The 14,103-nt window shown below is 41.4% G+C and overlaps 1 protein-coding gene across 2 annotated transcripts in view; it reads left to right on the top strand.

Moving 5' to 3' along the window:
• Nucleotides 1-951: 951 nt before the first annotated feature.
• BEND2 (BEN domain containing 2) overlaps nucleotides 952-14,103 on the top strand; it is a 92,482-nt gene continuing 79,330 nt past the window's right edge. For both annotated transcript variants that reach the window (XM_075852967.1, XM_075852968.1), the window contains exons 1-4: nucleotides 952-1,034; nucleotides 2,598-2,748; nucleotides 4,708-4,779; nucleotides 8,498-8,572. In XM_075852967.1, the coding sequence (XP_075709082.1) occupies nucleotides 2,659-2,748; nucleotides 4,708-4,779; nucleotides 8,498-8,572 (237 nt within the window). In that variant the 5' untranslated portion in view covers nucleotides 952-1,034; nucleotides 2,598-2,658. The remainder of the gene's footprint in view (nucleotides 1,035-2,597; nucleotides 2,749-4,707; nucleotides 4,780-8,497; nucleotides 8,573-14,103) is intronic.

Raw genomic sequence — 14,103 nt, 5'->3', positions numbered from 1 at the left:
ACGATAAAGGAATACAACTATAGTCTATGGGTTAGAGGCCACGGTTATGTATTCGTCACAGTCTCCATTTAAAGTATACGCCTGGAGATTTTCCCATTGTATGGAGGATAAAAACGCAGTGTGAAAAGAGCATAAAACTTATTTTTGGCCTAAGGCTATGTTCACATGGCAAACGAAAAACGCCCATAAAACACTGAGCTGTTTTCAAGCGAAAACAGCCCGATCTTCAGACGTTTTTACAGCTGTTTTTAGAGCGGTTTTTCTATTGGCACAATGAAAAATGTCTCGAGAAGAGAAATAAACTTCATTTTTACGGGGCGTGTTTTTAAAGAAACGCCCAGTGGGAGCGGAACAGATGTTTGGCGTTCAGCCCCTGTATTTTCAGCCATTTTTCGGGGAGTTTACGGCCCTGAAAAACTGCTAAAAACATACCCTAATTCACATTAATGTTTATTTAACACAGTCTGCATAGAAAAAAAAAAAAAAAGAATCACAGCATTCACCATCGGAGTCAGATTCTCGTGGAGGAGACCCGCCTATTGAAGTCAATGGGAATGCAAAAAGAAAACCACACAGCCAGCATATGTACCCCATCTGCTGGTCATGGATCGGTTGGTAAATGACGCTGAAAGAGAAAAATTCACAAAAGAAAGTACTGCCTGGCCTCTTGCTATTTTTTTGCGGTCATAAAATACGGATGATAGAAGTAAAAATCGGACGTAATACACGAAAAACCCGTCTATGTTTCGGCCATACACACAGCTCTGCACAGTGTGCATACAGCTCTATTCCATATATGTTACACACAGCTCCGCATCATGCATGTCACATACACAACTCTATACTGTCCACGCACCGTACGTGATCTATACACACACACAATACACTGACTCCTTCAGCAGTCCGTAGCCTGACTCCTCCTACACGTGACTGATCACATGGTCATGACATCAGGAAAGGTCCTTTAGCTCTGTATCGTCTGCAAGATCCCGGATACGTGAACGGGACGACGCTGCTTCGCTTTCTTTCCGCCGGTTTGTTGTTCTCCCATTTTTTATTATTATTGATGTTGGGTGTTGTGAGACGTAGTCAGTCCTCCACCACCTGTCGGCGCTGTGCTTCGTATATACATTGTGAGGGGTGGTTGGAGGATGGGCCCGGGGCCAGCTGTGTTTATATACTGGGCTGTGAGGATAATGTACACAATGAATCCTCTAAGTTGTGTCGTATGTATGTTCATCTATAGGCAGCGTCTGTCAATGAGCTCCGCGTTACTTGTAGCTGCTGGTCACTCCGAGTAATAAAAGTTCTATATTCCCCACACACCACCATTTTATCACGTACCCTCACCCTGTTTCCGAATCCAGTGCATTTTCTCATTTTTGGGAGAAGGGGTTTTTGCACTTTATGTGACTGAGCTACAAAAGTTTTACGACCCTATTACATGTAGAAAAGTTCCAGTAAGTGGCACCAAGTACAACCTGGCGAGTATCACTAGTGCGGTAATAGGTCGCGCTGCGTTGTGTGGTGTAGCTCTGAAGTTTGCCAATATTAGGCTGAGGCAGACATAGACTAAGGCCCATTGCACACGACCGTAAAATCGCCCGTAATTACAGGCCCATTCATTTGTATGGCCGACGGGAAGGTGTCCGTGCCGTAGAAACCGGCCGAAAAAAATAGGACATGTCCTATTTTTTAATTTTACGGACCGTTCTATACTTTATAATGGGAGCACGGCCCGTAAAAACAGCCAGCTGTCTGCGGCCGGTCGTGCTCCCTTACGGGCACGGTCATGTGCATGAAGCCTTAGGCCTTGTTCACATGAACGTGTGTTTTGCGTCCGCAAAAAACTGCAGTTGTTGATGTCTGTTTATGTGAGTCCGCTACGTAAAAGTCACGACATGTCCGTTCTTTCTGCGTTTTTCGCGCATCATGCACCCATTGAAGTCAATGGGTGCGTGAAAACCACACATGTCAATCGGAAGCACTTCCGTGGGACGCGCATGATTCGCGCAACAGCAGTGAAAAGGATGAATGAAAACAGAGAAGCACCACGTGCTTTTCTGTTTACAAACATCCAAACGCAGTGTCATAATGATGGCGGCTGCGCGAAAAGCATGCAGACGCGCATCATACGGGGCTGACACACGCAGCTGTTAAGTGCCTTTTGCGCAAGCAAAACACAGCGTTTTTTGCGTGCGCAAAAAGCACACGCTCGTGTGAATCCAGCCTTGCTGTAACACTGTCCATATCTGATTGGACAGTGTCACAGCCATAGTACCACGCCCCGTTGACTGTTCAGGGGGTTATTTAAGTATTGGGCGCCAAATATAACGGCACCGATATCTAAATAACTGAGGAGGGTAGAATTTTTTTTTTAAAGTGCCCCAGGGTTTGTTCAGCCCTCCCCATTACATGCTGCACTCAGCTGCACATGTATGGGGAGGTGAAAGGTTCTCTTAATATGTGACAATCTTTTATATCTGAATTCAGAATGTTATCGGGTGCGGCTCGAGGGGTGACTGCATCTCTGCTTTCTAGAAATTACACATTATGGGGTTATCCAAGTTTCAAAAAGTGTTTTGCTTCCATTTCAGAGGATGAAAATCTGGCATCACTGACTAGTTCTGGAGTGACACGTATTCTCTACACTCAGCCATGCAGAACGATGTCAATACTACTGAGGAGTTGGAATTTCGCATTCCACACAAGCGTCGGAGAGGTAGCAGCGGGATGTCAGACACTACAGTATGTATATTGGTCAGAACAGATCCACCAACCGCCATTGCTATCCATTTAAAAGCAATAATTTCAAGTGTTAGAACATTTAAAAGTAATTCTATAATCCAGGCTACAATGAATAGTTTATAAAATGTACCCAGTTGGGTAAATTAAAATACACTGCTTTTTGATGGTGTTTGCTCCAAAATTCTCTACGGGTTTTAGACGTATAAGACCTTGTCCAAACGGTGCAAATTTGCTGAAGATTTGGCATGAATTTTTTCAGCAAAAAACAGAATTGGATCCAGGAGAGAAGACCTATAAGGCATTCCTTTTTATATTTCTTCTTTTTAGGCACTGTTCCTGGCTCTGGCTTAAAAATGCCATGTAAAATCTGTACTGTGTGAACAAGGCCTAAAGCTACATTCACACGTTTTTAATGAAGTTCTAAGGGTGTACCAAAACGACCATTATTTTAACGGCCCTCTATTTTTGGGAGTCTTCACACCCCGACGACCCCCATAGCAGTCAATCGATCATTTTTTTTAATGGCAATGAAAAAACAATTACAAACAGCCAATAACAATGGTCAGACGGACTTGAAATGGATGAAAATTTGGAAACACACTGATGCAAAACTGAAAAAATTAGTTGATCAGTTTTTAACGTCAATTTTTTTTCTCTAATATCGTCTGAATATAGCATTAGGCCCCATGCACGCGACCGTAAAAATCGTCCGTAATTGCGCACCGCAATTACGGACCCATTCACTTATATTGTCCACAGACACCTTCACATTTTTTTACGGGAAGGTGTCTGGGCCGTAGAAGTGTACTGCAAAAGATAAGACATGTCCTATCTTTTGCTTTTTATGGGCTGTTCTCCCATACTTTGTATGGGAGCACGGACCGAAAATGTGGCTGACTGTCGGCGGCCGGCCGTGCCCGCAATCGCAGCCCGTGATTACAGGCACGGCCATGTGCATGGGGCCTTGGGGTCGATCTCCACCAGGAAAAATAACTGCTGACCTAGTCAGTTCTTGGTAGCTGTAGATTTTGGAGCCATGACATCGCTGCTGCCTACTGCGCTTGTGTAAGTGATCTCTTCCAGCTTCTTTCCCTTGTGTTTAGTTGCTGGAACTCAATACCCAAACATTTGGGGAACCAGAGAGCTCTCTAAGGACAGGAGGGCTGTCCAATAATAAGCCCTGCAGGCTTCAGCGGGAAGTCATCAATTACACCAGTGCTCTCTATCAGCTGCAGAGCACTGACTTAGGGCTTGTCCACACGTAGCGGAATTGCTGCGTATTTTCCGTCCAGAATTGCGGATGGAAAATACACAGCAGAATACAGAAGCAGCAAAGTGGATGAGATTTAACAAATCTCATCCACACGCTGCTTAAAAAGTCTGAGCAGAAGTTGACCTTCAGTGCGTATTTTTCGGACCGCGGCATGTCTATTCCCGCTGCGGAAAGTGGACTGAATTGCTGCATCTTTCAGAGGAGATGTCACCATCTCACAGCACTGTGAAAAACGCAGCAAAATCCGCACCATTGTCTGCAGTTAAAAACGCAGGAAATGGTGTATTTTTGCTGCAGCAGAAAGTCTGCTACTTTTTAACGGAGTTGCTGCAGAAATTTTCTGCAGCACTTCTGTTACGTGTGGAGAAGCCCTTAGAGGGTTAGGTGTGATTTGTGACTATACCTAAAAACCTTAGAAACGAGCTTTTGTGGGCAGATGTCACTAAAAAGGAGGACCAAGGTATATTGACATCACTTAGCTAGAAGTTTGTCCCAGGGCTGAGATTGTCAAACCTTTTTAGTACTTGTCAGAAGAAATCCATGTAATATGTTAAAGCACACTTGTAAACCACATAGTTCATAGATTAACTTTTTACCTTCTGTCTATCTCTCAACTTGTTTTCATGTATGTTGACCAATTTTTTTTTTTTAACAATGCGGCATTGCTTTTGTCTTTATATATGCAGATGGTTATGCAGGGCGAAGAATATGAAGAGGTTAACAATTCAGAGTATGACTATGAGGCAGAATATGAAAGTGTAAGTTTTCTATTTTCTTCTGTAATTTTTTTTCTACTTTTTTGCAGCAGCAACTCACCGCGTCAGTGGATGGTTTTTACGCCACTGAAATTATCATGGGATTTGGAAAGCATTACCGTACGGACACAACCTCCACTTAAAGTGAATGTTTGCATTGAGCACCACTATTTTTTTTTTTTTACTCTAAATGGCTCAAATTTTGTGCTGATTAATTTTATAATATTTCTTTTTTTAGTGTCTGGAGTACTGTGTTTCTGACACCACTCCAAATCAGCTGTCTGTAGTCCCCACTAGGTGGACTTATTGCATACTGTTTATACATTAAACTCCATAATAAAACCGTATGCAGTAAGCTGCTATTGAATAGAAGCAGAGCTGCAGTAACCCAGCACGACACGACCGCTATACAGTGGTGCCGGAACCTTCTGTTTCCAGCACGACCCTGCGTAGATTCCGGTGCCCGGAAGAAGCCAGAACAGCTGATCAGTGCGGGGGTCCGGCTATCAGACCCCCACCGATCATATACTGATGAGCTATCCTGTGCATAATTTCTTAATATACACTATATGGACAAAAGTACTCGGACACACCCCTTAAATCATTAAATTAAGGGGTTCAGTCCAATTGCCACAGATGTATAAAATCAAGCCTCTAGCCATAGAGTCGCCTTTCCTAACTTTTGTGAAAGAATGGGTCGTTCTAAAGAGCTCGCTGAATTCTAGCGTGGTACTATAATAGGATGCCACCATTGCAACAAGTCAGATCGTGATATTGATTCCCTCCCAGATATTCCACAGCAACTCAGCCACAAAGTGGCAGACCACGTAAAGTTACAGAGCGGCGTTGCCGAGTGCTGAGGTGCATAGTGCATAAAAGTCGCCAACGCTCTGACTCAATAACTGCAAAGTTGCAAACCTCTGGCATTAATATAAGCACAAAAAGTTTATGCCGGTAGCTCCATGGCATGCGTTTCCATGGCCGGGTGCTGCAATCGACATGGGAACGGGGTTGGTTTAGTATTTATTTCATTATTTTTATTAGGCACCGGGAGCCTTATACTGGATGTGGGGGGGCAGCTATGGGGGCATTATACTCTGGGGTGGCAGTTTCGGGCGTATATTATATACAGTAGGCTCGGGGTATATATTCAATGGCGCAGCTTGCATATAGGGGCATGGCCTAAATAGTTCTTTAAATGTAATAGAGGTTACATGTTCAATTACGGTAATCGTGATTTTGATTTACGTCATAATCGCCCAGCCCTACTGTAAAGTTTGGTGGAAGAGTGTGTTTTTCAGGGATTTGACTTGGTCCCTTAGCTCCAGTGAAGGGAAATCTTAACCCCGTCCCGCTGTAGTCATTTTTCAGATTTTCACTTTCGTTTTTTCCTCCCCAATAAATAAAATGTGTTATTGTTGCCCTATTATGCGAGCCACAACTTTTTTTATTTTTCTGTCGATTGAACGGTATGAGGTCTTATTTTTTGCGGGACGAGCTTTAGTTTCTATTGGTACCATTTTGGCGTAAATTAGACTTTTTGATCACTTTTTATTCCATTTTTTTTGTGGGAGATAAAACGGGTTTTCCAATATTTTATTTTATTTTTTAATCACTGCAATGCTGCTCAACCCAATGCTGAAGTAGGGAACGGTCAGCTCACTGCTTCAGCATTAATACAGAGCAGCGGGAGCTTCTCCGCTCTTCTCTGCCCGGGGAAATCCTTGAGGTCACTGTCCATATATGAACAGTGATGTCAGAGGCAACCCCAGAGCCGAAGTCCCACTATTAGCACTCTGCCTCGGACTCCAGCTCTGCTCCGGACGTCAATGTCCATGTATGGCGTCATGGGCTTCACCAGAGCCGGGATCCCACTAGTATAGGCTCTGCTCCAGGACTTTGGGGAAGCCCCTGACATCACTGCCATATATGGATAGTGATGTTAGGGGCTTCCCCAGAGCCGGGCTCCTGGTCAAAGCTATTGGCACTTTTTGTGGGACTAAAGCTCTGCTCCTGACATTACTGTCCATATATGTACAGTGATGTCAGGGGCTTCCCCAGAGCCGGGCTCCTGGTCAAAGCTATTGGCACTTTTTGTGGGACTAAAGCTCTGCTCCTGACATTACTGTCCATATATGTACAGTGATGTCAGGGGCTTCTCCCAGAGCCGGAGTCCCGGGCAGAGCACCAGTATAGGCGCTCTAAAACTACGATTGGTAGAAAGGGAATGGCGCATGCGCGATCTGAAATCAACTGCTCTCAGTGGAAGATGATGGGAAGACATAGAATAGAGCATTCGTATTGGACTGTGTGTGTGTGTGTGTGTGTGTGTGTGTGTATATATCAACGATGCATGCTCAGAATAGGTGGAGTAAGACTAGAGTATAACACCCCTTACCACAGAGTACAGTTATTTATGACGTGACCGTACATTCTGAAAGCCGGAAAACGGAAGTTAGACCGTGTACATGGCTGAGCAGGAAGTTCGGATTTCTGGCTAGCAAGGGATCACGTGATCGCAAATGGGATACCCCGCTACGAGCATCAGATCTAACGCAAGTGCATTATAAAAATGTTTGGTTGAACATGTTTAGTTAGGTGGATTAATTAGTTCTGGAAAACCCCTTTAAGTGACCAAAAAACAGTGGTTCTATTTGTTTCTTTTTTTTTATTTTAATTTTTACGGCGTTCACCGTGCGGGTTAAATAATGTTATATTGTAATAGCTCAGACTTTTACTGACGCGGCGATGCCAAATATGTTAATTTTTTACATTGCGTTTCTGGGGGAAAATTATATATTTTTTTATTTGTTCATTGACGTGGCTGCATGAGGCCTTGTTTTATGCATGAGAAATTGTATTTTCACAGTTTGGGGGTAGGAGAAAATTATTTTTACAGCGTGACTATAGGAAAAAGCGATTTTCGTCATAGTTTTTCTTTATTTTTTATCCTGTTCACGTTTCATGCTAAATAACCGGTTAAATTAATTCTTCAGGTTATTATGCTCATGTAGATAACTAATATGTATAGGTTTTTTTGTGTTTATGTAATGGAGGGGCAATAAAATATATTTAATGCAAAATAATGGCCTTTTTTTGGGGTCATTTTTTTTTTACTTACAACTTTATTTTTTACTTTTAGTGTATTAGTATACTCTTGTATGCTAATACATTACACTATGACACAGGCTGCTGTTATGGTGTGCCCTAACAGCAGGCAAACTGAACAGACAGCCATTTCCAGGTCCCCAGGGCTGACTGCAGAGGGATCCCCCGGTCTTTGATAAAGTCACCGGGTTTGCGGTGACTCGATCAAAGAGGGAAGTTCCGCAGCGGACCGCAGCGGTCAAAGGGTTAAACAGAAGGGGTTGGAATGTTTTCCGACCCCAGCTGTATTCAGCAGGCTCCTCTAAGATCTGGAGCTGTAAGTAACAGCTTCTGCTTAGAGGAGCGCTCATCAGCCTCTTCTACAGAGACACCAAAAGATGTAGACGAAGCACCTGCACCGCCTGCCGTCAAAAGATGGTGGGTGGTCGTTACGGAATGTCTGTTTATTTGACCTTTAATTCAGCTTGCAAAAAAAGGTTTTCTTTATAAGACTAATAAGTATGCTATGTAGCTTTTTTTTAACTTTACATGCCATGACAGGTTCTTGAAGGTTTACTGCAAATTCAAATCAATGGCAGAAATCTGTTAATATGTATTCTCTTTTTTTCATCAGGCAAGCGTTATTTCAGATGTCTCTTACTCCGGAGAACCGCAGCCTAGACTCATAGAAGTTCTCAGCTATTGCCAGGTATAGAATACAAACCTGTGCTCTTACTGCACAATGAAGAAGTTTAACCCTTTCACGGCCAAGGACGAAAATGAACGTCATGGTCGGCTGCTAGTTCCCGCACCATGACGTTAATTTTCGTCCGCATTTCAAACTGTCACTCTGTGTAAACACAGAGTGACAGACGCGCGCTGACAGCTGTCCTAGACAGCTGAGACATCAGTCTCGCCGGACAGCGGACCATCGCCGCTGCTTTCGGCAATTAACCCCTTAAGTGCGGCGACAGATTGCCGTCGCCGCATTTAAGTGGTTTGAAGCACATCGGCAGCCCCCACGAAGTGATCGTGGGGGCTACCGATGGTTGTTGTGGCAATCGGAGGTCAGACAATGACCTCCGGGTTGCCATGTACGGAAGCCTCGGAGGAACAGCCTCCGGCCGTTCCTCCTCTGCTTCCTGTCAGTGTGACAGTTACGTCACAATGACAGTTAGAACACATTACACTACGCGTGTAGTGTAATGTGTTCCAGCAGCGATCAAAGCTGCAAGTCTAAGTGTCCCCTAGTGGGACAAGTAAAAAAAGTAATAAAAATGTTTTAAAAAAAGTGTAAAAATAAAAGTTATAAGTTCTATAAACACTAAATGCTTTTTTTTTCCTATAATAAGACTTTTATTATAGAAAAAAAATTAACACGTTAAAAAAGTACACATATTTGGTATCACCGCGTTCGTAACGACCCCAACTATAAAACTGTAATGTTATTTTTCCCGCACGATGAACACCCCAAAAAAAATCAATAAAAAACTAAGACAGAATCACAATTTTTTTGGTTACCACCGCTCCCTAAATAAAGAATAAAAAGTGATCAAAAAGTCGCATGTACCCGAAAATAGTACCAATAAAAACTTCTATCCATCCCGCAAAAAACAAGCCCTTACACCGCTTTTTTGACCAAAAATTAAAAAAATTATGGCTCTCAGAATATGGTGACACAGAATTTTTTTTTTTAATAAATAAGTCATTTTATTGCGCAAACGCTAAAAAAAGGACCAAACCTATATACATATGGTATCGCCGTAATCGTACGAACCCGCAGAATAAAGTAAAAATGTCATTTATAGCGTACGGTGAGCGCCGCAAAAAGAAAACCTAAAAAACGGTGTAGAATTCCTGTTTTTTGCTCAGGATTGCAAAAAAATTGAACAAAAAGTGATAAAAAAAAATCGCATGTACCCCAAAATGGTACCAATGAAAAGTACAGATTGTCCCGCAACAAATAAGCCCTCACACTGCTCCGGTGGTGAAAAAATAAAAAAGTTCTGGCTTTCAGAATATGGCGATGCAAAATGTGCAGTGTGTCCAAAAGTGGATAAGATCGGGCGCCATTTATCCGTGCGACACCGGCCACACATCTATGAATTATTATTTATTTACCCCATTATTTTACCCTCTTATTATGCCCTGATGTACTCCGCACAGATTACATATACCCTGATGTACCCCGCACAGATTACATATACCCTGATGTACTCCGCACAGATTACATATACCCTGATGTACTCCGCACAGATTACATATACCCTGATGTACTCCGCACAGCTTACATATACCTTGATGTACTCCACACATATTACATATACTCTGATGTACTCCACACATATTACATATACTCTGATGTACTCCGCACATATTACATATACTCTGATGTACTCCGCACATATTACATATACCCTGATGTACTCCTCACAGCTTACATATACCCTGATGTACTCCTCACATATTACATATACCCTGATGTACCCCGCACAGATTACATATACCCTGATGTACTCCGCACAGATTACATATACCCTGATGTACTCCGCACAGATTACATATACCCTGATGTACTCCGCACAGCTTACATATACCTTGATGTACTCCACACATATTACATATACTCTGATGTACTCCACACATATTACATATACTCTGATGTACTCCGCACATATTACATATACTCTGATGTACTCCGCACATATTACATATACCCTGATGTACTCCTCACAGCTTACATATACCCTGATGTACTCCTCACATATTACATATACCCTGATGTACTCCACATAGCTTACATATACCCTGATGTACTCCACATAGCTTACATATACCCTGATGTACTCCGCACAGCTTACATATACCCTGATGTACTCCGCCCAGCTTACATATGCCCCCACATTATAAACTGAAATAACAGCAATACCCCAAACAGAACTACTACCAAGCAAAATCTGCCCTCCAAAAGCAAAATAGCGTTCCCTCCCTTCTGAGCCCTGCAGCGTGCCCAAGCAGCAGTTTGCGCCCACACATATGGCGTCGCCATACCCGAGAGAACCCGCTTAACGTTTTATGAGGTATTTGTCTTCTGTGGCACAAACTGGGCACAACATATTATGCACTAAAATGGCATATCGGTGGAAAATTGCAATTTTCACTTTGAACCATCCGCTGCCCATTAACCCCTTTGCGCACTATGACTTAATTGCCCGTCATGGTGCGGCGGTTGATGTATGGAGCTGAGCCCGCTCCATACGCTGCGGGTGTCGGCTGTGTATTACAGCAGGCCTCCTCGGTACCAACGGACAGGTACAGCGATCGCTCTGTTACAGAAGCCTGTAAGAATAACAATATACTGCAATACATTAGTATTGCAGTGTATTGTACCAGTGATCCAATAATCGCTGGATCAAGTCCCCTAAGGGGATTGATTAATAAAATGTGTAGAAGAATTATAGTTATTAGTAGTGAGAATGTTTTTTTTTTAAAGTTAAAAAAACAAAACACCTTTTCGCATTTTTCTTCTAAAGTAATGTAAAAAAATGAACAAAATTGGTATCACTACGTCCGTAAAAGTCCGAACTATTACAATATACCATTATTTAATTTGCACAGTGCACACCTTAAAAAAATGTAATAATTGAAACCGCCAAAATCGCAGTTTGTTTTTTTTTTGTCTCCTTCGCTCTAAAAAAAAAAATGTAATTCAACTTTTGAATCACTTTTTATGTACCAAAAAATGGTACCAATAAAAACTGCAGCTCCTCCCGCAAGAAATAAGCCCTCACACCGCTCTATTGATGGAAAAATAAAAAAGTTATGGCTCTTGGAAATCGGGGAGGGAAAATCTAAAATATGAAACCAAAAAATGGCTCAGTCCTGAAAGGGTTAATTCATTTCTAATGAAAAAACGTATGACCCCATGTGGGGTATTTTCGGACTCGGGAGAAATTGCTTTATAAAAAATGGTTGTTTTTTTTCCTCCTTTATCCCTTGTGAAAATGAGAAAATTCAACATTTTAGTGGAAAAAATTTTGATATTAATTTTCGCACCCTAATTCTAATAAATGCTCACTATACCCCTAGAAAAATTCCTTGAAAGTTTTCTCCAAAATGGGGTCACTTTTGGTGGGTTTCCACTGTTTTGGTCCCTCCAGTGCATTGCAAATGCGACATGGCACCGAAAACCATTCCAGCAAAATCATAAATCCAAATAGCGCTCCTTCCCTTCTGAGCTTTGCTGTGGGTCCAAACAGCAGTTTATTACCACATATGGGGTATTGTCGTAATCGGGAGACATTGCTTTACAAATGTTGGGGTGCATTTTCTTCGTTATTCCTTGTAAATAATAAAAATTTCTATGTTGTTTCAGAAAAAAAGTACATTTTAATTTTTACAGACTAATTCCAATATATTTCGCGAAAAACCTGTGTGGTCAAAATGCTAACTATACCCCTAGATAAATACCTTAAGGGGTCTAGTTTTCGAAATGGGGTCGTTTATGGGGAGTTTCTATTGTTCTGGCAGCTCAAAGCCTCTCCAAATGTACAGTGGGGCCCCAAACAATTTCCAGCAAAATATGAGTCCTGAAAGCCTCCGGGTGCTCCCTTCCTTTGGGGCCCTGCCGTGTGTCCAAACAACGCATTAGGGCCACAATGTGGGTATTTTTGAAAACAGGAGAAAGAGGGTGATAGATTTTGGGGTGTGTTTCTTCATTTTCATGTTCGCTTTACAAAGAAATCGGTCTTCAAACAAATACTTTTATGAAAAAAGTTAATTATTTTTTTTTTTTTCACCTGCTATGTATTCAATTTAGCAAAAAACTGTGGGGTCAAAATACTTACTATACACCTAGGTAAATAGCTTAAGGGGTCTAGTTTTCTAAATGGGGTCATTTGTGGGGGTTTCCACCATTCTGAGACCTATGAGCCTCTGAAAACCTGGCTTGGTGCAGGAAAACAAAATGTACTTCAAAATTTATAAAATGATTATTCAATTTGTAAGTCCTCTAAATTGCTGAAAATGTATTTTATTTTTTCAAAAGTGCTGCCAAAATAGAGTAAAGAGATAGAAATATATATTTAATTAAAAAAAATTGTACAGTATGTGTGTACATATGTGACATATTGCAGTTAAAAATAGGGGAAAATGGTAATTTTTACAAAATTTCTTCCATTTTTCTATTTTTTAATTAATTTCCGCAAATTGTATCAGTCTACTTTTACCACTAAAATAAAGTACAACATGTGACGAAAAAACAATGTCAGAATTACTTGGATATTCAAAACTTTCACAGAGTTATTCTCTGATAAAGTCAGACATACCAGATTTGACAAATCTGGCTTGGTCATTAAGGTACAAACATGCCCGGTCATTAAGGAGTTAAAGCTAATCTATCCACAAAAAATCAAAACTTAGCAGTGACTAAATAATTTGATGTTCTCATATGTCCTGCAACCTTTTACTTCTTTCAATGTTTTCACCTCTTCATCGCCCGGTGGGTACAGAAAGTTTGTGTCCCTGCTATCATACATGACTATGCTACTGCTGTAGAATATCTGTAACGTTACTTCTGATCATGTCTAGGCAGGGGTGTAACTAATAAGCACACGGACCAATACCAAACTTTATTGATTTAGGGCAACCTCTGCTATATTCAATATCGCCATACAGTGCCACAGAACATAAAATGAGTACGTTTACACACGTTCGCCACATACAATTACACACGCATGTAGTCACGACATACACACAATACATACATAGTCACTACATACACACATTCCATGTGCAGTTACATTCATGATCACACATATGCACTCACTACAGACATATGTATGCTCACTATGTACATGCACGCTGCAATATCACTGTAGGAAGCTCTGGGCATGTTGCAGCATTGCTGAAGTTGAAATAGCATAATTCCTTCAGGACTGAGCCTGTTGGCCTTGTGGACACAGCCGTTTTTTTTTCAAATCTGACGTCACTTTATGTGGGAATAACTTGGGAATGCTTTTACCTATCCAAGCGATCCTGAGATTTTCTCGTGACATATTGTACTTTGTCACAAACAAATACTGAATTTATTGATTACATTTTTCCACCAAATTTTAGAGAAAATTTGCAGAAAATTAGCATTTTTCTACATTTAAATGTATCTGCTTGTAAAACAGATAGAAATAACACACAAAATAGTTACTAATTCACATTTCCCATATGTCTACTTTGTTTACATCG

This window comes from Rhinoderma darwinii, chromosome 2 (assembly GCF_050947455.1).
Source record: "Rhinoderma darwinii isolate aRhiDar2 chromosome 2, aRhiDar2.hap1, whole genome shotgun sequence".
Taxonomy (NCBI): Eukaryota; Metazoa; Chordata; class Amphibia; order Anura; family Rhinodermatidae; genus Rhinoderma; species Rhinoderma darwinii.
Note: the sequence above shows the minus strand (reverse complement) of the source record. Positions and strands in the feature narration are given on the sequence as shown.